Raw genomic sequence first — 23,835 nt, 5'->3', positions numbered from 1 at the left:
CCTTCTCACCAATACATTGCTGTGCCGGCAGTACTAAACAATTTGGCCCCTCCTTTAGCGGCAGCTGCCCGCACTGTAGTGCAGTGTCTTCGGACACCTATCAAATGGTGTGGGCCTGCCGCTCCAACCCCGCTATTTCGCCCATCCCTAACCCAACCCGGGAGGACTCGGAGGCCACCCTGCTCGGCTGCCACGACTTACAGGGCCAACAAGCCTTAGTCGGGCGCGCCCGGGCGGCGGCCGTCGCCTCTGGGGTCCCGAACTAGGGACCTGCACCTAGTGCTTGTACGGATCGGTTCCTTACGGGCTGAATCCTGGGGCGCTTACCGAGCCGTGACACTGCTATAGGGCGCTTTTGTCAGTCCTGTTTACTTATTTGCCAAATTAAAGGATCTAGACTGCCTCAAGTACAGTTACAAGCACTCTCTCTTGACTGCTACCAGGCGGACTAGAATTTTATTCCACGCTTCGAGAAAGCGCTCACAGCATGTTGCTTCTGCCGAGGGCTGTTCTTTTCCTGCACGTAAAAACTCGGAAACGAGTGTATGTGACATGCCAGTACGCCATTTTTCTCTTTTACAGTGTAAGGGGTTATCGATGTAGGTGGCCTGAAATAACGTTAACGATCAGTGCTTCATTCTGAAATCTGAGTTTTATCTGAAGAAAAAGCGTTGCCGGGTTCCAGCATATATCCCGCTTATCCAACTGTCGTAGAGGGGTAAGCCGTTCTACATGGAGCCGGCTGCCAACCGATCTGTCGGGGGTCACCCCGAAACGTCGGTGTCGTCAGGCTTTCCAAGCGGGTCGCATCTGGTAGCGTTTAGAATTCAGATTTTTCCAGATTAGTCGGATTAGAGGCGATTCTGCGAGCAGGAAAACTTGAAAGGTAAAGAGTGGTGAGTACTTCACTATCAAAGCGATGTAGTGTTCCCTTTGCAGTCGGTCGACAGTGAGAGTATAATGCAAGAAAGGAAATGTATTTGTGCCGAGCAGCGAGGTACTAACCTGTGTTTCGGCTACACTTAACTATGGTTGGCGAGATCCAATAGAGATGTTCTAAGCGTATAATACGTGCCGCGCAACGGAACATGTGGAGGACTTCATGCTTTGTGCGTGGTGAGCAGGAAAAGGGTGAGGTTTTTCGCTTTCACGCGAGTGGGCTCGGTGGCTGTGCTACAATGCGGTCGCTTAACCCGTTCTGCCTCGCCATGCAGGTGATCGCTCCCCTCTGGATTACCATGCTTTTCCCCGCCCCTCTGGCTGCCTGTCCACCGGACATCTCGCCGGAATGGACGCCCGCTCTCAACCGACCCGATATGTGCCAGCCTTGCGCCATCACCGCTTCGCCCGATCGTGCGCTGACCTCACCAGTGCACTGCACCCTCGACAGACAGTTGGAAACACCATCGCCATCAACATCCTCTTCCGCTCCAGCTTTTAAGCAGCTTCGGCCACCGGCGTCGCTTTGTGGGCTCGGTGGCTGTGCTACAATGCGGTCGCTTAAACCGTTCTGCCTCGCCATGCAGGTGATCGCTCCCCTCTGGATTACCATGCTTTTCCCCGCCCCTCTGGCTGCCTGTCCACCGGACATCTCGCCGGAATGGACGCCCGCTCTCAACCGACCCGATATGTGCCAGCCTTGCGCCATCACCGCTTCGCCCGATCGTGCGCTGACCTCACCAGTGCGCTGCACCCTCGACAGACAGTTGGAAACACCATCGCCATCAACATCCTCTTCCGCTCCAGCTTTTAAGCAGCTTCGGCCACCGGCGTCGCTTTGTGTGCTCGGTGGCTGTGCTACAATGCGGTCGCTTAACCCGTTCTGCCTCGCCATGCAGGTTAGTAAGCCATGTTGTCTTTACGCTAAGAAATCTAGTGATTACTTTTTGATACAGCTGCCGAGCCCGCAGTGCTGCCTTGCCATTGTCACTGAGTGTTCTGATGTCATTATTTCCTTGCTTTTGTTGTCCGGCGACGTAGAGACTAACCCCGGCCCTGCCTCACTCGAAACTGTACTTACGGAACTTAAAAAATTGTCCGCCGGTCAGTCGACATTAATCACGGAAGTTACAGACCTCAAAAACCAGTTACTAACAACAGACAATCTTATTTCTGATCTAAGCAGGCGCATCAGCGCTCTTGAAGGTCATTACCAAACCATACAGTCACTACGCACAGAGATTGAAGGCCTAACTACTCACACCGCCCAGGCAACTCGCCAGCTCTGCGATCTCGAGGATCGCATAGACGAAGCAGAAAACCAATCACGAAGAAACAACCTCATATTCTACAACATTCCGGACCCTGACCCATCTGAAACGTGGGCCGACTCTGAAAAGCTACTAATTCGCCATTGCTCTGAATTTTTGGACATCACCCTCGACCCCAAAACAACAGACCGCACTCACCGTCTTGGGCGCCACGAACCTGATCGCTGTCGTCCGTTAATTGCCAAATTCGCACTTTTCAAAACGAAGGACGAAATTCTAGCTAACGGCCGCAAATTCAAGGACACTGACTACTCCGTCGGTGAAGATTTTTCACGCCGCGTTCGCAATGTGCGCAAACACCTAGTTACATTTGCCAAAAGCAAGACTAACCGTTTTTCTTTGCGATACAAAACCCTGTTCATCGGTACCCGACGATATATCTTCGACGAACCATCGCAATCTGTAAAAGAGATACCATAGCGGTTGCTGCGCCGCCAGCCCCCAGCCGCTCATATACCTGCCACCCCCCAGCCTAATCTTTCCTTTTCGGCGATTTTCACAAACATACGTAGTTTTCTTCCGAAACGCGAAATCATCTCCAATCTTGTGTGTTCATCTGCTAGTAACTTGCTGATACTTACCGAAACATGGCTCACTAATGGCATCACCGATACTGAAGTTCTTGCTGACTTACCGAATTTTAACCTTTTTCGCAAAGATCGCACATCCGCTCGAGGTGGAGGCGTTTTCATCACAGTTAACAATCAGTTCTCGTGTACAGTTATTAATATTCCATCAGACCTTGAGATACTATGGCTACTTTGTCGCGCTGCGCCCCAAACCGTACTGTTGGGCGTTTGTTATAGAGCGCCAAATACCAACTCCGATTTCTCTCGAATTCTTAACGACGTGATCAGCCAATTAACGAGGAAATACCCAAAAGCGCATATCGTTCTTTTTGGAGACTTCAATTTTCCAGAAATCAACTGGCAGACACAGACAGCAGTCGGCAACAGGGAAGCGAATGATTTTATCGAGGTCTGCCTAAACTTCAACTTAACTCAAGTGGTATCTGAACCGACCCGCGTTGCAAACATCCTAGATCTAATCCTGACTACCCACCCGGAAGCCCTCTCATCTATCACTTATCTACGCGAAATCAGCGACCATAAAGTAATCCACGCCACATTTGAGTTCCACCCATCACGACGCCAGAATCAAAACAAAACTATTCGCCTATACGACAAAGGAAACTATGAAGCCTTTAGTCTTGAATTAAACCAATATCTCACAACATTTGAAGCATCTTTTCACGATCATTCAGTAAATGATAATTGGTCCCGTTTTAAGAAAAAGGTTAGCGAACTAACCGATAGATACATCCCCAAAATAAGTTTCCACTCGGACCGCCAGAAGCCATGGTATACCAAAACGATAAAAAGACTCGACAATAAAAAGAAGCGCCTTTTCCGTGCGGCAAAATTAAAGCAATACGACGAGTGCGCATGGGAAAAATACTATACAGCCGAACACACCTACCTATCAGCAATTCGCAACGCAAAATACTCTTTCCTTCACAACGACCTCCCCAAATTGTTGACTTCCAATCCCAGAAAGTTTTGGCAGGTCATAAGTGAACACCCGGCACATACCATCACTCTAACTAAAGAGTCTGGAGAAGAAGCTGATGACATTGAGTGTGCTGACATTTTTAATAACGCCTTTTCATCTGTGTTCACTAATGAAATTCACCCACCAACTGCAACTTTCGCCGTCAATATAGAGTCCAGCATGCCTGCTATCGCGTTTTCTGAAGCCGGCATTTCTTCGCTCATTGAACACCTTAAAACTTCATCATCGGCCGGCGTCGACGAAATTAACTCCAAAATACTGCGCAACACTAAGAATATTTCTGCAATGTACTTATTGTTATTATTTTCACAGTCGCTTTCTACAGGTTCCATTCCGGATGACTGGAAAGTGGGAAAGGTCATTCCCGTCTTTAAGTCCGGTAACAAAGATTCTCCTTTAAATTACCGTCCGATATCATTAACCAGCATACCTTGCAAAATCATGGAGCACGTCATCTATTCTCAAATCATGGACTTTCTTGACGCTAACAACTTCTTTCATCCCTCACAACACGGGTTTCGCAAGGGTTTGTCATGTGAAACTCAACTGGCCGTCTTTCTTCATGACGTTCACTCTAACCTCGACCTAAATTTACAAACTGACGCTATTTTTCTAGACTTTGCTAAAGCATTTGATAAAGTTCCCCATAGGCGTTTACTGCTAAAACTAACCATGCTAAAACTGCATCCTAACGTCTTATTGTGGATCGAAGAATTCCTTTCTAACCGCTCCCAGTTTGTTCTCGTTAACAGCCAGAGTTCCAACCCTCTTCCAGTAACATCAGGCGTACCCCAATGTTCTGTACTTGCTCCCCTCCTATTCTTAATATATATTAACGACTTACCCTCAAACCTGGTTTGGAATGTTCGTCTGTTTGCAGACGACTGCGTTATTTACCACACGATTTCTAACACCTTTGACCAATCACAGCTCCAAAACGACATTGACACAGTGCATGCCTGGTGTGATGACTGGCTAATGTCGCTTAATCCTAACAAATGTAAACTCGTATCTTTTCACCGCCGGTGTAACCCCCATATTTTCCCTTACTCAGTTGCTAACGTTCCACTAGAATCTGTATACTCATACAAGTACCTAGGTGTCACCTTGTGCCAGGATCTCTCCTGGCGTTCTCATGTAACGAACATCATCGCATCAGCTAACCGGTCATTGGGTTTTTTGAAACGTCATCTACGGCACGCCCCTCAAAGTATTAAACTTCTCGCCTACCAATCACTCATTCGACCAAAACTAGAATACGCATCTGCTATCTGGAGCCCGCAACAAGCATATCTCATCAGTTCACTAGAATCTGTCCAAAATCGCGCCACAAGGTTCATTCATTCTGCCTATTCATACGACATCAGTGTATCGTCACTTAAACGACAATCAGGTTTATCAACTCTTGCCCATCGTCGTCGCATTGCTTCTCTTAGTCTGTTTCATAAGTTTTTTTACAGTTCCCTCGGACAGCAACCCTATATCACACCGCCCGCTCGCATATCTCATCGCACCGGCCATCCACTGCAAGTGTCATGCCAACGCGCCCGCACCGTCACTTTTTCCGCATCCTTTTTTCTTCGCACTGCTAAAGACTGGAATGGCCTTCCCCACGACGTTGATGCCATCACCTGCCAATCAAGTTTTGTGAACAATTTAAATATGCATTTCATAAATATCATGTAAGCAATCATATTCAACCTATATTTGTACTCCCACCCCTTATGTAATACCCCCAAAGTGGGGTCTTTAAGGAAATAAAGTGAAGTGAAGTGAAGTTATTGTCAGTTACCCTAAGCCATGATATCCTGCTGTTTTTCTAAGCAGCTGCTTACTCTGGGTCATTTTTTTTATTCCTGTATGTTGCCAAGTTTAGCTTGGTGTTAACCTAGTTGTGTGAATACAAAGTATATGCAACTTTTGAACCCGGAAAAAAGGGCATGAGAGACTATGATTTGGCATACTTCATGAAGCAGATGCTGCATCACAGCTGTACTTGCATGCGGCAATTGTATAGAGAAAAAAGGTGCGCCTGTTAGGTTTTATGCCTGCTTTTGTATTAATACCAAATAGAAATAAATGGCCGTGGAGAAACAATGAACTGGATATTAGTCGTGTCCCGTCTTGCGGGCTGCAGGCTTTGCAAAATGCACTTAACCTTGATTCTCACCAAATGGTCAGTGGTAATATCGCGATTTTGGAGGGAATATCGTCTTCTGTCTACAGGTCTCCGCAAAGCAGGGCCTCACAACCGGATGCAATTGTACTATTAGGAGTGTAAAGGTAGGGATGTATAAATTCCCAAATTATTTGCACATGCAAACTAGCTAGTTAGTTTTGGGTTTATGCAACATTTCCACGTCTACATAAGCACACTGGTATGACCGAACCACTTCTTTTAACGAGGATCGAAACTTGCGAGAAAATTGCAATGTGGAAGTTCTTGAGGTAACAACGCAACTGATTTCATCACGGAATTCTTTTTACCGTTCCAACCTTTCATGGTCTCAAATTATTTCATCTTGGCTTATGAGCTCTATAAGTGCAATGATTGAAAAGCGCAATGACTGAATGAAAATATTTAGCTCCGTGCATATTCCGATATCCCACGATAAAGCGAGACATGATGTTGGGCTACTCGGTTCGTGGTTAAAGCGAAACAGAACTGCGCGAAGACGACGGGACAAAAGAAGGCACGAATACACACACACAAAGCGCAGACTTGCAACTGACTCTATTCACCGAAAGCAGGGTGTTTATAAAGGCTATCACAGCAAACAAGGAGACAAGCAGAAGAAAAGGCAACGTGCGTATGGCAATGACAGTGTCAACAAGACCACGTATGGTTACGACCCATGAATAGCTCGGATGTGTCCATCTATGAAATTGATCTCTTGCCTTGAAAGAGATAAAGGAGGCGCGCTAACACACTTATCGCCCCTTTTGGAAATGAAGAAAGCCTCTATAACTTCTCTTTCGGTTTTTGTTTTGGGCTTAGAACGGAACTTTGTTTCTTCCAGGTAAGGAGAACAGTTTCAGGTGTCGCAGCTCTTACAATGCAAGGGTAGATTGCTGCCAGTGCCGCTGCTGAGGGATCGCCTGTGTTCCAAAGCGCGCTCATTAAAACAACGGCCAGTCTGGCCTATGTAGGAACGACCGCGTGACAGAGGTATTTCATAAACAACTTCGGAAACACATTTTGTGAACTTGTTCCGGTGGTTCTTCTTGCAAGTGATGGGTTCCTTTCTTGTTCCAGTCAGTAGAGGGCACACTTTTTTCAGTTCGTAGGGTGCCAAAAAAACAACGCGAATCCCATACCTTTCCACTACCTTCTTGATGTTATGGGAAAGGCAATGAAAATACGGCATGACAAATGGTGGCTTGAGTTACGAGCGTCTTTTATCTTTTTCATGTGAAGATTTTAGTCTTTGAAGCAGGCTTTCGCAGGTGCCAAGAAGTAGATGGCGGGGATAGCCAGCAGAAAGAAGGCGCTCAACTTTACATTTAAAACTGGATGACATGGTGTGGGTACAGGATTTCTGCAGGGCAGAGAGGCAGGCAGACATGATGATGCCACGTTTTACTAGCAGGCGGTTGTCCGTTGTCAGTTCATGAGTAAAAAGCAAGCCTTGCCCCTCCGAGGAGAAGGTGTTAAGAATGTTAATGGCAGCACTGTCAAGGTCATGGCTATAAATATTTTCTAAAATTACTAGAAAGTCATCGACATAACGAAACACACGTGATACAGGGTGCTTTAAAAGCTCTTTTTCTAAGCGTCTGTCTAAAAAAGGCATAAAAACGTCACACAGCACTGGAGCAACTGAAGACCCAATGCAAATTCCGGACTTTTGAACATAAAAGCGTGTTTGCTGTGATAGCCTTTATAAGCACCCTGCTTTCGCTAAATAAAGTCAGTTGAAAGTCTCCGCTTTGTGTGTGTGCATTTGTGCCTTCTTTTTTCCCGTCGTCTTCGCGCAGTTCTCTTTCGCTCCAACGATAAAGCGCTTCGCAGTTCCGAACATTTCATGCAGATTCCCTGCCTAGTCCACAAAGACTTTAATTTTAAACAAATGACAAATTTCAAGCTTGTGGCTGAAGGGGGGAAGCCAGTGGCCGCTATAGGCTTGTACATACGGCGGTAGCGGGCCAGTTTCACGGACGTAGTTCAGGATGCGCGCTGCCCATGCGATATCACCCTGAGTCGCTCCAGTGAACAAGAGCAGCGTAGTCCACAGACGAAGCGCCTTTTGGTTCGATATCGGGGTATTGATGGAAGAGCTGTTGAAACGACGACATTATTAATAGCTATGGCATCAGTATTACACTTTCGTTTCACTAGCAAGCATATGAGCCTCAAAAACCTGCGCGCTGATCACACGATGCTGCCGATGCCCAAGGCCAGTCGGAATAGAATCGAGGGCAGAATTAGAACTAGAATGAAAAGGAAATTCCTTAGCACATTCTTTCATCAAAAAGAGGTTGGAGTTGAAAGTGCGTGCATTCCTCTCAACAGTTTCTTCGAACGCGCCAATAGGCGCGGCTCCGTCAGTGCTATTTGAGGCACATAGTTATTACTGCGAACCAGTTAACGCATTCCTGTCTTTCCGAGGCACTCAATATTTTGGAGAGTTTCAATAAGTGACATCATGCCGAATTCTTCCTCGTTTTCTTCGCCTGGGCTTTATTTGTGAGGTAGGCACGATCACTCGGCAGCATTGAACAAATAGCATTCCTTGTCAGATGCGATCAGTGCCTGAGGAGAGTAAGGACAAATGCGCAGTTCGACAAAGTGCACGCTTTTTCACCAGATACTACCATTAAAAAGTACTAGTAATAAAAAAAAGTGATGTCTTTTGAAGCGAAGCCAGACATTCTAGCTGCCCATAACACATATATGTACAGTTTGATTTTTTAGAAGGATTCAGTTCACAAACGTTGCCAGCTTGATGCTTCATTTGCGAAAAATGCGATCGGTTTTAAGAACATGCCCGTAATTTGCCGGAATCCAAGCTCTGCACTCTCCATTAGAAGCACGCAGAAACGTAGGTGCACGAGGCAATCTACGCCACAGAAATCTCAAATATCTATTCTCATTATGCTTGCAGGCAGTTTTTCCAGCCCACTAAGAAACAGTTGGCGTGTTGAAACGTTTAATAATTCCGCCTTTCTGGTTTTATTTTAGGCTCCATTATGTTGGCTTAGATAGAGCCTCTTTTTTTGTTTATTATTGATTATAAATGTATAAAGAGGTAATTTCATAGAGTTTTCAGATTTTGCTTTCAACAACTGGGGGGTATACGTCGGTTTGGACTCTGGTGGTGTACTGTACGGAAAGGCGGACATTATGTAGTTGATAACGCTCATTATACAGAAAGTTATTTGATGAAAACGCAATAATAGCTAATTTTGAATGTTTGGCCGCAAGAATATAGTGCGAACTTGAACGCCTTTATCACTAAAAGTGAGCTTGGTTTTTATATTTTCTTTCTGAACAATGGCGGTCGAAATATCGAACGTCGAGTTTACACGTTTCAAAGGTATTAGAGGGGCCTTATCAATGTTGCATATTTATAAAATAGCGTCGATACGCATAGTATCGCTACCGAAATCAAGATAGCTGCTACAGTATCATTAATTTGCAAACGTAGTTCGTATTTTCTTCCTTAGAAATGCTACCGACACTTTATTTATACATCGGGAAAGAACCCGAGAAAGCCAAGTCAACGAGATCCCGGATGGGTATTGTTGATGTTAAATATTTTGAACCTTGCTCTAGAGATAGTGCAGTGTCAGTTATTTTACTGACGACATTTGATTTCGCATTACAACTTTCTCCCTCAATTCAAAATAAAAAGTTTACTTACTTAATTAAATGATTTCAAGTATCATTGAGGTCTACAATGTAGTACGTTATGTCATCATTGCTGTTCAGTCCGCTTGCGCCTAAATACCGACCTATTTCTTTCAGTTGTGAAAGTATAAATCTTTACTAATAAAAAAACCCCTTGTTTTTACTTCTTCATCTTCTGAAAAACTGAAGCGGTAGAATGAGCGATGGAATGAGTTGGAGGAGACGAAGACGACATCGAAGTTCTGGCTGTTTCTCGGTGTCGCTCGCAGCTGTTTCCTTCGACTGTGTAAATATCTGTAAATATATTCTTTCTCGCAACATATTCAACCAAAACCGCAACGGTTGAACTACAGGTTTAACTGCACGCTCACCAACATGTTAGCCATGTACGTCTCGCCAGGCCACCGAGATTAGGACGCAGCCTTGCCTTAGGTGACGCTTGCGTATAACTCTTCCCTTCATGCCAGAACAGGCTATTCCCCTTTCTACCTTTTGTTTCGTAGGCACCCCACTTTACCTTTGGACACACTCATGCAGCCTTCTTAGGTCACCACCACTGCTTACGCTCGGGACGGCATCGCCCACGCCACTCTGGCGCGCCAAATAGCCCGTAGGCGGCTCCATGCCTCTCAAACTTCCCAGAAGGTCGCCTGCGACCGCCGCCACCGGGCAGTCGAATATAACTCCGGATCACTCGTCCTTCTCTGGACGCCGTCTCGCAGCGTCGGTCTCTCCTAGAAGCTTCTTTCTCAGTACCGTCGCCCGTACCGTGTGGGGCTCCGCGTCACCGACGTGAACTATGAAATTGCTCCCCTTGCGTCCCTGCCACCGTCCTCTGGCCCCACCACCGACATCGCCCACGTCTGCCACCTTAACCCTTACCGAGACGCTCATACTTTGCCACCTTAATGCCGAAACGGCGTTTCAGCAGCCGGGGTCCTGAAGTGGGTAGACGGAGACGAAGACAACAAAGTTTGGGCTGTGTTCGGTGCCGCTCGCAGCTGTTCCCTTCGCTTGCGTAAATATATTCTTTCCCGGAGCAATATTTATTATTTATATTCATCGCTCGTGTCGACTTGTCCTTTCCTTCGCCCGTGCTTTGTCGGCGCAGTTCCCACACGTGCTTAGCTGCGAAATTCTCACGCTCTACAAGAAAGTAAAAGAAAAAGAAAGAACGCTCCCCTTCATGTCTACGTTAAACTCTTTTTTTTTGCTCTGGCACTCGCTTTATTTGAGTTTTATGGTTTACGGGGGCTTAACTTCCCAAAGCGGCGCAGGCTATGTGGGACGCCGTAGTGAAGGGCTCCGGAAATTTCGACCACCTGGGGTTCGTCGACATGCTCTGACGTCGCATAGGAGAGCAATGAATCTGTAGAAGCTATTAAACGTCTTATACTAGAATGTGGAAGTACCGATCCGGATGTCAATGCAGGCGCAGTCACTCTCCCAGGTGCCCTAGAGTTTTCAGATAACGAATGTTATGTGAATGAATGTGGGACAGAAGTTAAGCCATAAGCAATTGAAATATTGGTGCTTCCACAGGAGGGCGTTTATGAAAGATTAGCAGTTGGGGGTCCAAAAAAAAGTATTTAATTGAAAATAGCAAATTTATAGACAATCTCACAAACTGGAAAATATAGAGGAAAGAGAAAGGCCGACAGTGAGCCAATTGCTGGATCCCTGGCCACAGGGGACCATGTGAAAGTCCCCTGTGGCCCCGGTGCCCCACAGTGGACTCTCTTAGCCTCCGTCCATCCATCTAGGACAGAAATTATACTGTTGCCAAGTATTCAGTAAACCATGAGAGCAGAGATGTGCGTGGTTTAACGCCAAGTGCAATGATACCAGACCTATTCTGGTGTAGAGATGCGGTATACGAAGGTTACTTCAGACAGGCAGAAAGGGTAACCAGGTTGTGCGTGGGCGTCATGGGAGACAGCGAGAGAAAATATTGCATCGAAAAACATTTCTTTAGGGGCTGAGGTGGGAACAAAATTCTGCCGCAAATACAATTATCACCTGGATTCAAACCGTCGCAGTGGTTCACTGGTTAGGGCACTTTGTTTCTGAGCCGGAGTACCTGGGTTCGAACCCGACCGCGGAGGCCACTTTTCGATGGAGGTGAAACGCAAAGGTGGCCTTGTGCTGTGAGATGTCAGTGCACGTTAAAAATCCTCAGGTGGTCAGAATTATACCGGAGCCCTCCACTGCGGCCCGATATGGGAGGCCGTTAATGTGTTCGTCGCGGTGAACTACTGATATCGAGCTTTAAATTGAGCGCAGGGCGAGGAGGTGGCCATTGCACTTGACGCATCGGACCAGAATTCAAATGTAATCGCTACAGATGTGCGTCTGACACTACCTGGCTGGCGAGGTTTCAGTTTTAGCCTACTATATTCTAAAGTTGGCAGTAAGGGTATCGGACACTTCAAACACATAATTTGCACTCCGGGTCATCACGGCTTTATCGGTGACGAGGCTGTGGATGCGCCCGCCCTAGAGCATATCTACCGGGCATGCCATCCAGGCCCCTCTATATCAGAGGCTGGGCAACCGCTTCTGCTGTTAGGGAAGTTCTGGAATACTATTGCGAACGGCATCGACTTTATCCGGTCGCTGCTAGGGGCCTGACTATAGCCGATGGGCGAATGTGAGGCGTCTACAGGCCAACAATTAGTTGTGTCCTGGAACAGCTAAACATTTTGACCAGAAAATTTATGGGCGTTGCCCTCACTGTGGGGAAGTGTCCGACAGCTTTTTAATGGTTTGGGCTTGTCAGGAGAATCCAACCCTTACCCCAAACACTTCTTCCCTAGAGGCTACTGAAGCAGCCATGCCAACGACTTGGGGCTGGAGTCTCAAATAGGTCTGTCCAACGGGCGCGAGTACGTGGTCCTGGACTAAGGACTCCACTAATGTGAACGGACATCTTTTCCTACAAACTCTCTCTCGATAAAATTTCACCTCCACCACGACCACTACACGTTGATCTGATGACTGGCTCCTTCGCCTTCTCACAAATACATTGCTGTTCCCGGAAGCAGTAAAACATTTTGAGCCCTCCTTTAACGGGGGGCTCAATGACATGACACCTATGACACCTATAACACCTATGACATGGTGTGGGCCTTCCCCTCCAACCTAGCCATTCATCCCATCCACAACCCAACCTGGGAGGACAGGGAGGCGACCCTGATCGTCTGCCGCGACTTACAGGCCCAACGAGCCTTAGTCGGGCGCGCCATGCCGGCGGCCACCGCCACTGGGATCCCAAACTAAAGACCTCCACCTAGTATTTGTAAGGATCGGTCCTTTACGGGCTCCTCTAAACATACCTCCTGTCCCTTCTAAATAAATGTTTTTACCACCACCACGACCACTACAGCAACTCCTTCTCTCTTCTTCCACTCTCACCTTGCTCACTTCAGTTCGGGCGTCCACCGAAATGTGAGGCAATTTCTCTCTCCCTTTTCTTTCATTCCCACCTTCGCCCTTTTCTTACGGTGTGGTTAGGCTGCCCACTGAGATGTGAGACAAAGCCTTCGCGATTTCCTTTCCTCAAAAATGAAGTTCTCCTGTGTTGGAAAACCGTGTGGGACAGATCTCTACATCGCATCTTACAAAAAAAAAAGAATTCAAAATGCTAGTTCTTCAGTTTGTAGAGATATAACGACCCAAAGCGACTCGGTCTATGATCGACGTCGTAGTGAAATCTACTGACATTGCATTGTAACGTGAAGGACAACCCCAAATATTTTTTCGTCTCCCATTAAGAAAACGTACTGTACCGTCAAGCTGCTATATTTCTTTTACTAAGCAAGAAGGTCAGAGGATAGTGCATAATACGAAATGGTTTATGTTTTAATGCAACAGCATGAAATCTCCTCCTGTGCAGAAAATTCGACGCCGCTGTCGGCGGCGCTGTGAGCGATAATCTGCGGAGAAGAGATTTATGTGGGCCACCGTAGGTCATGCGACCTCACGGCATCATCAATGCCCCCCGGATTGTGAGCAATCTGACCACCATGGCAGATAGCAATAAAATATATAACTGACTGGACGCGAGAGGTTCAGTCTTACAAGCTCCGCTGGTGCCAGCACGTGCCATAGCAGGGCAATGACTCGTCGTTCATACGGTGCACAAGTGCGCCAGTAATAGCATGAGGACTCCCATGATCTATGAACAGCCAACTGCGCATATAGGGGCATTAAGACATTAAAAATAACACGTGTACCCTCCAGTTTTCTTTGAAAGCTCTCGTTTAGTTCGACTGCGTCCATTCAAAACTACAGCCGAGTTTCGCTCTTGGGCTGGGCAAAAAAGGGAAAGTAGAAGGGGCCCTGTCCAGAAATGAGAAGACATGGTATAGACATTAGCTATAGTCTAGTTCTTCTCTCACATCTCCGCTTCCTCCCATCCCTTATGGCGCGGTTCAGGTGTCCACCGACGTTTGTGAGATAGGTACTGCACAATTTCCATTCTTCAAAAACCAATTTACACTTACAATTTGCCACTGGATCTGCGTTGTCGATACTACTGAAACCCCTGTTTTCCGTAACTAATGCAAAATTAAGGTGGAATTTTCCTTCTCCAGGCGAACGAGCTCAAGGACGCGGGGTATCGCATATTAGCAGGGATTGTTTCGGCCTTTTAGGATGTTATGTACATGTTTGCAATCATAAAGCCCAGATAAAACTTGAGTAAAGAACGCCGCAGGGAAGGTAGAGCGTTCGTGGGCTTCGTAAATGTCAGTAACAGGTCATATGACCTTGCAGACTTAACTGAAGCAGAAAAAGAAGATGTAACTGGTTGTAAGAGGTATTATTTCAGTGCTGGGTATACTAGGATGCTGCCACATGAACCGGAGGCAGTTTCTCTTTTGCGTGGTTAGTGCATCCGCCTCAAATGCGGGCTTCAATCTGCAGCGCCACAGGGTGGCCAGCCACGAAAACCTGGACCCCACTTTACTCTTTGTCCAGTTCTCGGCTTCTCTGCGGTTAAATAAATGAAAAATTGGCCAGTGTCCACACATAGTCGAAAGAAAATTTTCTTCTGCCACTGCGATTTTTGGCTCAAGCTCCTTACCCGCCATTAAAATTCAACATCATCATCAGTGCTATGGCGGAATGCATGCAGGAGAAAGTTACTTTCCTTGTCACTAAGTTAAGATATGAGATCTTAATTAAAGTTTTGTGTGACAGCTGCCTGCTGCGTTTTTATGGGTCTTTTTATACCTAATTAGGCCTAGTAGCATGGTCCGTACCCTGCTGATTCCGACGGCACGTGCGTGAGTATGGCTCTCGTACCGACAGCTGTTTTTTCTTGAGGCCTCCTACGAGCGATTTCAAAATGCAAGTAGCGACGACTGCAGAACACAAAACAAAACATAGACATGAGCGCAAATGCAAGGCAGTTTCACCACTCCTCGAAAAAGTGGTTCATGATGCGGGTGCGTCACTGCTATCACTTGATTGGGAGTCGGCGCACAGATATTTGCCTCGTGTGTGGTGTGTTGAATATGAGCGCTGCTAGCCTATGTTGCGTAAATGAGCATGCTCTCGCGAGAGACAAAGAATATTTAAAAAGAAGTATATGGTTTAAGAAATTTTTGGATATATATCACGCTGCTTTTTCGGGTGCGCTTTTAGCGATGCTTCAGAATGGATAACCATAAATTTTTCTTGTTTGTGCAGGTGACAAAGATGCGGCAGTGAGGAAGAACCAAAAATGCTGTGGACGTTTCTGAGCTTTACAGTGATGGTTACGTTTTGCCGCGGCTCCTGTGAGTAATATTTCGGTTGTGACTATATTTTGGTGTGAAAAGGCAGTAATTATAAAAAATAAAAGTATAAAGTTGGGAAGTACTTCTGCAACTGAAATGAGAAGAATTGTAATTTCACAGTCGGGATAGATGTACCGGGTCTATAAGCAAACCCGTTCAAAAATTTTCAACAATAGGCACTCTAGAATAAAATTATGTCTTTTGCGGTATGAGATTTTCAGGCTGGCGGACAGCAGAAAACCGGTGAATCATTTTAATTATTAAGCTGGTTAACTGATTTCTAATAATTAAGTTTTTAACTATTCGAGTTTGGCGTCTGATGGCACTTAGAGATCTGTAGCCGGCCGTTAGTAACAGCCATATCAGTTTTTAGAACTTCAAAAACATGAACACCCATGGCGCTGTGGCTCGACAAAATTGGCTTTCTCGCCTAGTTACGTCCACTACAAAGGTTGCTTTTCCTGCGTACTTTCAGTACCACATGTATTTTCGGAGGATGCAGCCAGGATGTGTGCGTGCGTGTGTGCCTGTGTGGGCGTGCACTCGTTGCTTATGGGCGCAAGCAACGAGAATGATATTTTTTGATAAATTTAACACTATGCGAGGGGGCATTAACGAATAACGAAAGGCTCTGCATCCTCATCTCACCTCACCTCATAGGCCGCAGACTTACAGAAATACACAAATAACCCCTTACTACGTCGTCTGAGGTCGTACCTCTTCAGCATGCCACATGTGGGCAGTTAATTCCAGCCCCCCGTTTGCCTCATCTTGTGACCTCGCGAAGGCCACATAGCTCTCTCTTTTTTTCCTTTTTTCATTTCTATTTCCTGCCTTTTGACTGGTAACATTCCTTCGGGTACCTCACACCCTTGATTTTTTTTTCGCTTCATCTCACAGTCCAACATCAGCGGCTATACTAGTGGCGGGTACACTATTGCCCAATGCAGACAAAACACACTACTTTAGGCTTGTTTTTCTTCTGCTCCCTCTGTTGTTGGGTCAAGATTTTTACCCTCCGCCCTCGAGGCCAGGAGGAGTGACAAGTTCCCACATTTTTCCACTAAGGTTGCTGCACGGCCATGCACCCTCTCGACCACCTTAACTCAGCTCGACACGCCAGTCAGTTAGCAAGCATATAAAGTTTAACAAAGGAGAGGACCCATCTAAATATTGAAATCTGATGCGTCCCAAATGGCTAAAAGTTTTGCTTAGAAACGTATCGGCTTTGGAGTTTGCCGACACATCAGTCCCAATTTCTTCACTCAATCGACCCACATCTTAGATCAAGACTCTCACCCAGAATTCCTCGACAACTGGAAACACTTTGTCACCGACTTCGTCCGAATGCTGCATATACAAACGGCTTGCGATACAGTTTTGGACAAATGAACAGCCCGCACTGTGACAACTGTGCCTCGATAGAAAATGTGGAACATATCCTGCTTTAATGCCCTTCGTATGCTAACGAGCGTGCGTACTATGAACATTGCATGCAGAAGCTCTGCTCAGTGCCCCTAACAATAGACGAAGTTTTAGGTCCCTTAGCCTGCTTCAGGCAACAGAGACTTGCAATGAACTTTCTTTTTACATATTTAAAGAACATTGGACATCTCGATAAGCTCTAAATTCACTTGTACGTTACCTTCATGCATTCTTCATGCAGTGAACTTCGTCAGCCCATTTATCGGACTATGCACTCCATCACTCCATAGGTTACATCAATACTCGCCATTGCATCCTTAGTACCCATTTCATGACCGCATTTTATCTTCGTTTTTTTTTTTCTTTTCCCTCTTCCACGCTGCTCTCCTTCTGTCTATCTCCCAAATTCCCCTCCCTACGCAGAGTAGCATGCCAGCGATATTGAAACGCCGGCTAAATTCTCTGTATTTCATTAAAGAGTCCCCCTCTCTCTCTCTCTGTATTTCCCACTCCTCACATGTTCTGCGCACTCTATTTTTTCGTGCGGGTCCAGCTTCCCTTTTTTTGCTACCCATGCTGATTTCTTTATGTTTGCTTTTATTTTTATTTCTAACTACTTATTTCTGTGCTCATTGTTCGTTTCTCGCTTACGCAATCTTTGTCCAACCTCTATAAAAAGGGAAAACACCAGTGAAGGAAAATCACTCTAGAAAAACATCGGTCCGAAGCGTTTACTTCGCTATATATAGGAGATTTCTGGTGAAGTTGACGGTTCCTTTTCCAGTCTGCATTTCTTTGTGAATGAGTTAAGTTGAGAGGTTATACCTTATTAGGGGCGTTTGGGATATTAATAATTATTTAATGAAATTAATACTGCATTCCTGTTGTTGCAGTCGACTGCAAGCTACCAGACAGCACCTCTTTGGAAAATGGAATGAATATCAACGTTTCTAGTCCATGTGTGCGATATTTGTGCAGGGACGGAGTTCTCTTAACAAAAAAGTAAGACATTTTGTTTGGTTATTTTTGAGACCTTGTGCGAAATGCTTCTTAATATATGATCTGCTAGCCAAAAGGCCAGATTTTATCAGCGTTAACGAGTGTGCGCTGCACTGATAGTACTTTCTATTAGCACCAAATCTGGACGATAACTTGCAGTTGAAGAGAAAAATTCGTCTCACAAGGCCGCATTCAGTGTAAAAGACAACTTTATAGAAAATCTGCTCGAATGAATCAAGATATGAGCTTGACGTACTCACGTTTGGTCGCCTAAATTTCTCTGGAAATAAAGCACATTGGAAACAACGGTGGCAAATGTTTCCTTTAGGGTCACTGACAAGTGCGAAAGTATTCTGTCGACCGCCGAACCGTTATTTAAAGTTGACTGCGTTTGGCAGTCTGCTGACAGTGTGACGCTCGCGATAAGACCAGGCTGCTCTATTTCGCATCGTATGGTTACCGGAAACCTTCAAGATGTATGACGTTTACTGAACTGATAGCGATTGGTCAAACCTGAAGCTTTTGATGGCCACGAAAATAAATTCGAATATCAGTTTTCTCTTCACCCCCTCGACGTGAAAGAAGCTTCGCATGATCTCTACGAAAAAAAAGTGAACGCAAACACTTCACTTAACTCACCACTACATTGTGTCCTTTGCGGTTGTAAATCATTCCTGTCATAACACTCCTGCAACTTCTCACACCATGACACTTTCTGTTCGCAGTACATGAAGGCTGCTCTATCATCAACGCGCCGTCAATCCAATAACAGGTCTGTCAGTCTTCTATAACATACGCGATAGGACACATTCATACGGTATCCACTGCGACATCAGCCACGCTTCTCAGTGCTGCGATCGTAGAGGCTGAGTCGTCCTCCCCTTACTCTATCGGACTTCTCCTACTCGCATCTAAGAGAAAGAGCTGTCATTTTTTATCAAACTGATGTTCTGTAAGAAATAATTCTTTGTTCGATACTGGCATCACTTCGCTTAGCAATTCAATAAGGGAAACTAAAACGCGAGACTTAAAAGTTGCTTCATATATGGAACAGCGTCGATCGTTCGCAGCAAATGACGAAGACTGCAGGCAGCACGTCAAAAATGTCAACTACTGTGCTCCTGACCAAGGTCTGCTTCTACCTCGCAAATTTATAGCTTGTAAACTTCCAGGTCTTTTTGCTAGGTGAAAAAGAGAGCGGTAACAAGAACTTCCAATTTTAAGTATGGCAAGTCGGCGGAATATCCTGGAATGGCAGCAATTGTAGCCAGGTATTACAAATAAACGGGAAACAGAAAGCTACGCACTGTTGTGAACGTGGTTTTCCAACACCGGAACGCTCCCAAGGATGGCGTCCAGGCCTGCGTCTCAACGAGCCTGCGCGTTGTCTTCGTGGAGAGTGTTGCGCGTTTGGCCGGACAGCTACCGAGACGCTCCCCAAGGATGGCGTCCAAGCCTGCATCTCCGATCCCGCGCGTCGAATTCGTGGAGCGCGTTGTGCGTATAGGCCGGACAGCTACAGGGAAATTAACAGGGATGGTATTCAAGCCAACCAGGCCCATAAGCCACCTGGACGCTCCTGATTTGACGAAAAGGGGCGGGAGTCTGTGCCGACTCTAAGGGCTCCCGTCTCCTTTGTGTCATTTCCTCTTGTGTTACATCGTGCCATGTATTGTGCTTCTCGCTGCTAGTAATTATGCGAATACATATACCTTTTTTCACGCTGCTCCTTATCCACCCGCCGTCTCTTCATTGCTCCGGCCGGTAGGCGACAGCGGATCCGCGTCCCGACGGCAACTGAAAGCCCGCGTCTCAAGAGCACCCGCACATCAGCGGCAAAAAAAATGATGGCCAATTTTCCTGGCTGGGCCAAATGCCAATTAGGTGCGCCTTTCTCTATGGTTCGGGTCTTGAAATCGTTCTCAGGGATAGCTGTTGTTCGGATTGCGAAAATGGATTAATGTTCATATTGTGACGAAGACGAAGCTGACAGTGACGCGGGACGGAGCGCCCGCGCTATGCCAGCGCCCATTAAATCATCTCATAGCCATGGTTCACCACGTCTCATTCTTCGGCAGGCCGCCGCGTAACATTTGGTGTGAGGTGCTGGGGTCCCTTCATCGCCATCCTGGTCCCGGAGCTTCGGTGTCCTGCGCCTGCCGCGGACGTCGGCCGTGAGTGCCTGGTCCGCGCCGCCCGGCCATGCCCCAGCCCGTCCGACCTGAACCGACCTCGCCGCTCACCCCAGCCCCGTCCCCCGCCCGGACCACAAGACACGACGACCCAACACCCCACCGACCCGAGACCCGACCGACCCGAGACCCCACCGACCCGAGACCCTACCGACCCAAGACCGAAGACCCACACGTGAAGACACCGCCCCCCTGCCCCTGCCGTCCGGTGCGTCCAAGGCCCTCGGCCGTCAGCTCCTGGCACCCTCCGGCCCGGATGCTTCGTGGACCGGGACTCATTCTCTCATCTCTCTCATCGTGGCGGCCAGCACTGCACCATCTTCTACATCCTGTTCGATCCTTCACTCAAGACCATCGCCATTTCGCCGTCTGTTCGTCACCGATCGGGACGATCGCTCGGAGGCCCCGGGAAGTGTGACGAAGACGAAGCTGACAGTGGCGCGGGACGGAGCGCCCGCGCTAGGCCAGCGGCCATTAAATCATCTCATAGCCATGGTTCACCACGTCTCATTCTTCGGCTGGCCGCCGCGTAACATTATATACGGAATTGTGCAATCTCTCCATTCAAAGACCCTTGTGTCTCCCCACCCCTCCTGTCCAAGTGGTGCAGCGGACACACACACACACACACACACACACACACACACACACACACACACACACACACACACACACACACACACACACACACACACACACACACACACACACACACACACACACACACACACACACACACACACACACACACACACACACACACACACACACACACGCACGCACGCACGCACGCACGCACGCACGCACGCACGCACGCACGCACGCACGCACGCACGCACACACACACACACACACACACACACACACACACACACACACACACACACACACACACACACACACACACACACACACACACACACACACACACACACACACACACACACAGAGAGAGAGAGAGAGAGAGAGACAAAGGTGTTCGACACACGAAACATGGATGGAAAAAATTTATTTTCGTCACAGAGCATGTGTGGACGAGTCCGTGTTAGATGGCCATCAACCCATGGCTGACGGCGACCTGGGTGGCCCACTCCACGGCCCTGGTCTGGACGACCGGGTCTGAGCTGGCCAACACGGCCTCCCACTGCTCGAGTGAAGGATCACACATAATGCCCGCCGGTGGCGGTGCTATGCTACAGCTTCATAATATGTGGTCATAGGTTGCCAATTCGTGACACCATTTGCACTCCGGCTGAATGTCCGGGTAGATTTTGCTCAACACGTATCGGTTGAAGAAACATCTAGTCTGCAATCGTCGCCAGACGCATTCCTGCGCCTTCACCAATTGCTTGTCCGGGGGTGGGTAAATCCTCCGCTCAAGTCTGAAATGATTAGTAATGTCATGAAAGGATACCAGCGCATCTCTCGTGGACCTTCCCGAGACGTCCGGTTCACCTACTCGGCTGACGAAACCTCGAGCATTCATGTGAGCCGTCTCGTTCCCAGGGTTCCCAGAGTGTGCAGGTACCCAGACAATTTCCGCATCCGTAATCCCTCGCTCCGTGGCCCGATTCAGCAACCGCGCTGCTGTGACAGATATTCTGCCCCTTGCCAAATTTCGGATGGCTGTATTTGAATCGCTGAAGATCAGGTCAGCATTACTACTACTCATAGCGAGTGCTTTCGCCGCTTCCTCTGCAGTTTCTGGGGAGCGGGTTTTGACTGATCCAGAGGCGATCAAGCGTCCCCGCCCGTCCACCACCGCAATTGCAAATGCATCCTTGTCTTTATACTCGGCGACATCTACATAGACTGCCCCGTTGTACTTCCCGTACTTAGAATGTAAAGCTTTGGCTCTTGCCTTCCTGCGGTCCTCATGATGATTGGGATGCATGTTGTTGGGCAAAGGTTTTATGTACAAGCCCTTGTGCATTTCCCGCCTCATCTGAATTTTCGTGTCACCGGCTGGAACGTCAACTCCAATGCCGATCCTTTCCAATATGTCCCTTCCTGCTTTTGTTTTTGAAAGCCTACCGAGCTGCATCACCAAGTGCGCCTCCCGTAGTTCTTCTAGGGTGTTGTGCACCTCTAATCCCAGCAGCCTTTCGGTAGACGCATTCTGAGGCAACCCAAGGGCCGCTTTATACGCCTGCCTAATCAGAGCCTCCATCTTTCCTTTTTCCGCCGCGTCCAACTTCAAATAAGGCGTCGCATACACTATTCTACTGAGCACAAATGCCTGCACTAGCTTACACAAGTCTTTTTCCTTAACACCTCTCTTACGATTGGCGATTCTCCTGATTAGCCGCACGGTAGCATTGACCGTATTTTTAAGCCTTTGCAAGGACTCACTATTCTTCCTGTTAGTCTGCAGATACATACCCAGGAAGGATCCTGATCGTTTGGACCTCAGCGACCGGTGCTCCCCCACTTTCACCTCTAAAGGTGGTGGCGGCATAAGTGCCTCGCATGTATCCCTCTTGGTTTATCCCTCAGCACAAAAAGCTCGGACTTGGGCTGAGAGCACGAGAGCCCTGCTTCCCCTGCTAGCTCCTCCACAATATCCACCGCCTGTTGTAGAGTTTCTTCCAATTGTGCGTCACTGCCTCTTGTTACCCATAGAGTAATGTCATCCGCATAAAATGTATGTTTAAGTCCCAATATCCCTTGCAGCCTGGGTGGTATCTTGATCAAGGCGAGATTAAATAGGAAGGGCGATAATACCGACCCTTGTCCCCCTGTCCCCCAATGGGAAGGGATCCGATTTTATTTCTCCGACTACAATCTCCGCAGTCCTACCCTCCAGAAACGATCTGATGTACCGGAAGGTTCTACCCCCCGGTCCTATGTCCGATAGGTTCCTCAATATTGCCTCATGGGTAACATTGTCAAAGGCCTTAGTGAGGTCGAGCCCCAAGATAGCCTTGGTGCCCGTGCCGTACCCAGGATCAACCACGTCTTTTTTGAGCTGTAACGTGACGTCCTGCGTCGATAAATTAGCCCTGAAGCCAATCATTGTTTCAGGTATCAACTCACTGTCCTCTACATAACCCTGAAGCCTGTTCAGGACTACATGCTCCATCAATTTGGCCGAGCACGACGTTAGCGAGATTGGACACAGATTCTCAATGCAGAGCTTCTTCTCTGCTTTAGGAATAAATGTAATCCTAGCATGCTTCCACTCTGGCGGAATCTCCCCGGCCGCCCAATATTTATTCATCAAATTTGTGAGTGCCCCCACTGACTTGAAATCCAGGTTCCTCAGCATTTTAATAGTAACCCCCGTCTGGACCCGCTGCTGACGTGGTACGAAGCTGGCCCATTGTAAACTCCACCTCCGCCACCTTAAAGTCTGCATCCAATTCAAGGTTTTCCTCTCCCGAGTAATCCGGCAAGCAACCGCCCGCCTCTCTGTTTATGTAACGACTTCGGAGTTCATGTATAAATTCCCCAATCGTGCCTTGATACCGATGCACTAACCTAGCCATTTGCCCCTTCTGCGCAGATTTGGTTGCCGTCGAGTCTAAAAGGTGCCTCAACAACTGCCATGATTTTTTGCATCCGAATTGCCCATTCATCCGGTCACAAATCTGCCCCACTGTTTGCATTGCAACTCCAATGTGTAGGTTTCGATTTCTCGTTCTAGCTTGGGCGTCTTCCTACGGAGGACACCATTATGCCTTTGTTTCCTCCACCTCCGAAGGAGACTCACATGTGCTTCCCGCATGTGTAACAATCTAGAG

The 23,835-nt window shown here is 47.4% G+C and overlaps 1 protein-coding gene and 1 long non-coding RNA gene across 2 annotated transcripts in view; both read left to right on the top strand.

The window, feature by feature from the left end:
* LOC149328783 (uncharacterized) overlaps nt 1-17,904 on the top strand; it is a 63,559-nt gene extending 45,655 nt beyond the window's left edge. The window contains exons 2-3 of the long non-coding RNA XR_016285774.1: nt 15,388-15,476; nt 17,795-17,904. This is a non-coding gene — a long non-coding RNA (uncharacterized LOC149328783). The remainder of the gene's footprint in view (nt 1-15,387; nt 15,477-17,794) is intronic.
* On the top strand, nt 1,179-2,953 carry LOC149328784 (uncharacterized). Its single transcript, XM_089561820.1, has 2 exons — nt 1,179-1,526; nt 1,839-2,953. Exons 1-2 carry the CDS (start codon nt 1,179-1,181, stop codon nt 2,688-2,690), a joined length of 1,200 nt encoding a protein of 399 aa, XP_089417946.1. The 3' UTR covers nt 2,691-2,953.
* Nucleotides 17,905-23,835: the final 5,931 nt, after the last annotated feature.

This window comes from Amblyomma mixtum, chromosome 9 (assembly GCF_055824585.1).
Source record: "Amblyomma mixtum isolate Tamu chromosome 9, ASM5582458v1, whole genome shotgun sequence".
NCBI lineage: Eukaryota > Metazoa > Arthropoda > Arachnida > Ixodida > Ixodidae > Amblyomma > Amblyomma mixtum.
Note: the sequence above shows the minus strand (reverse complement) of the source record. Positions and strands in the feature narration are given on the sequence as shown.

What these genes read in the sequence shown, in the direction of transcription:
- LOC149328784 (XM_089561820.1), top strand. Translation starts at nt 1,179, where the DNA reads ATGCGGTCGCTTAACCCGTTCTGCCTCGCCATGCAGGTGATCGCTCCC. An exon ending in CGTTCTGCCTCGCCATGCAG is followed by an intron (nt 1,527 to 1,838) that starts GTGATCGCTCCC and finishes CTCGCCATGCAG; the next exon opens with GTTAGTAAGCCATGTTGTCT.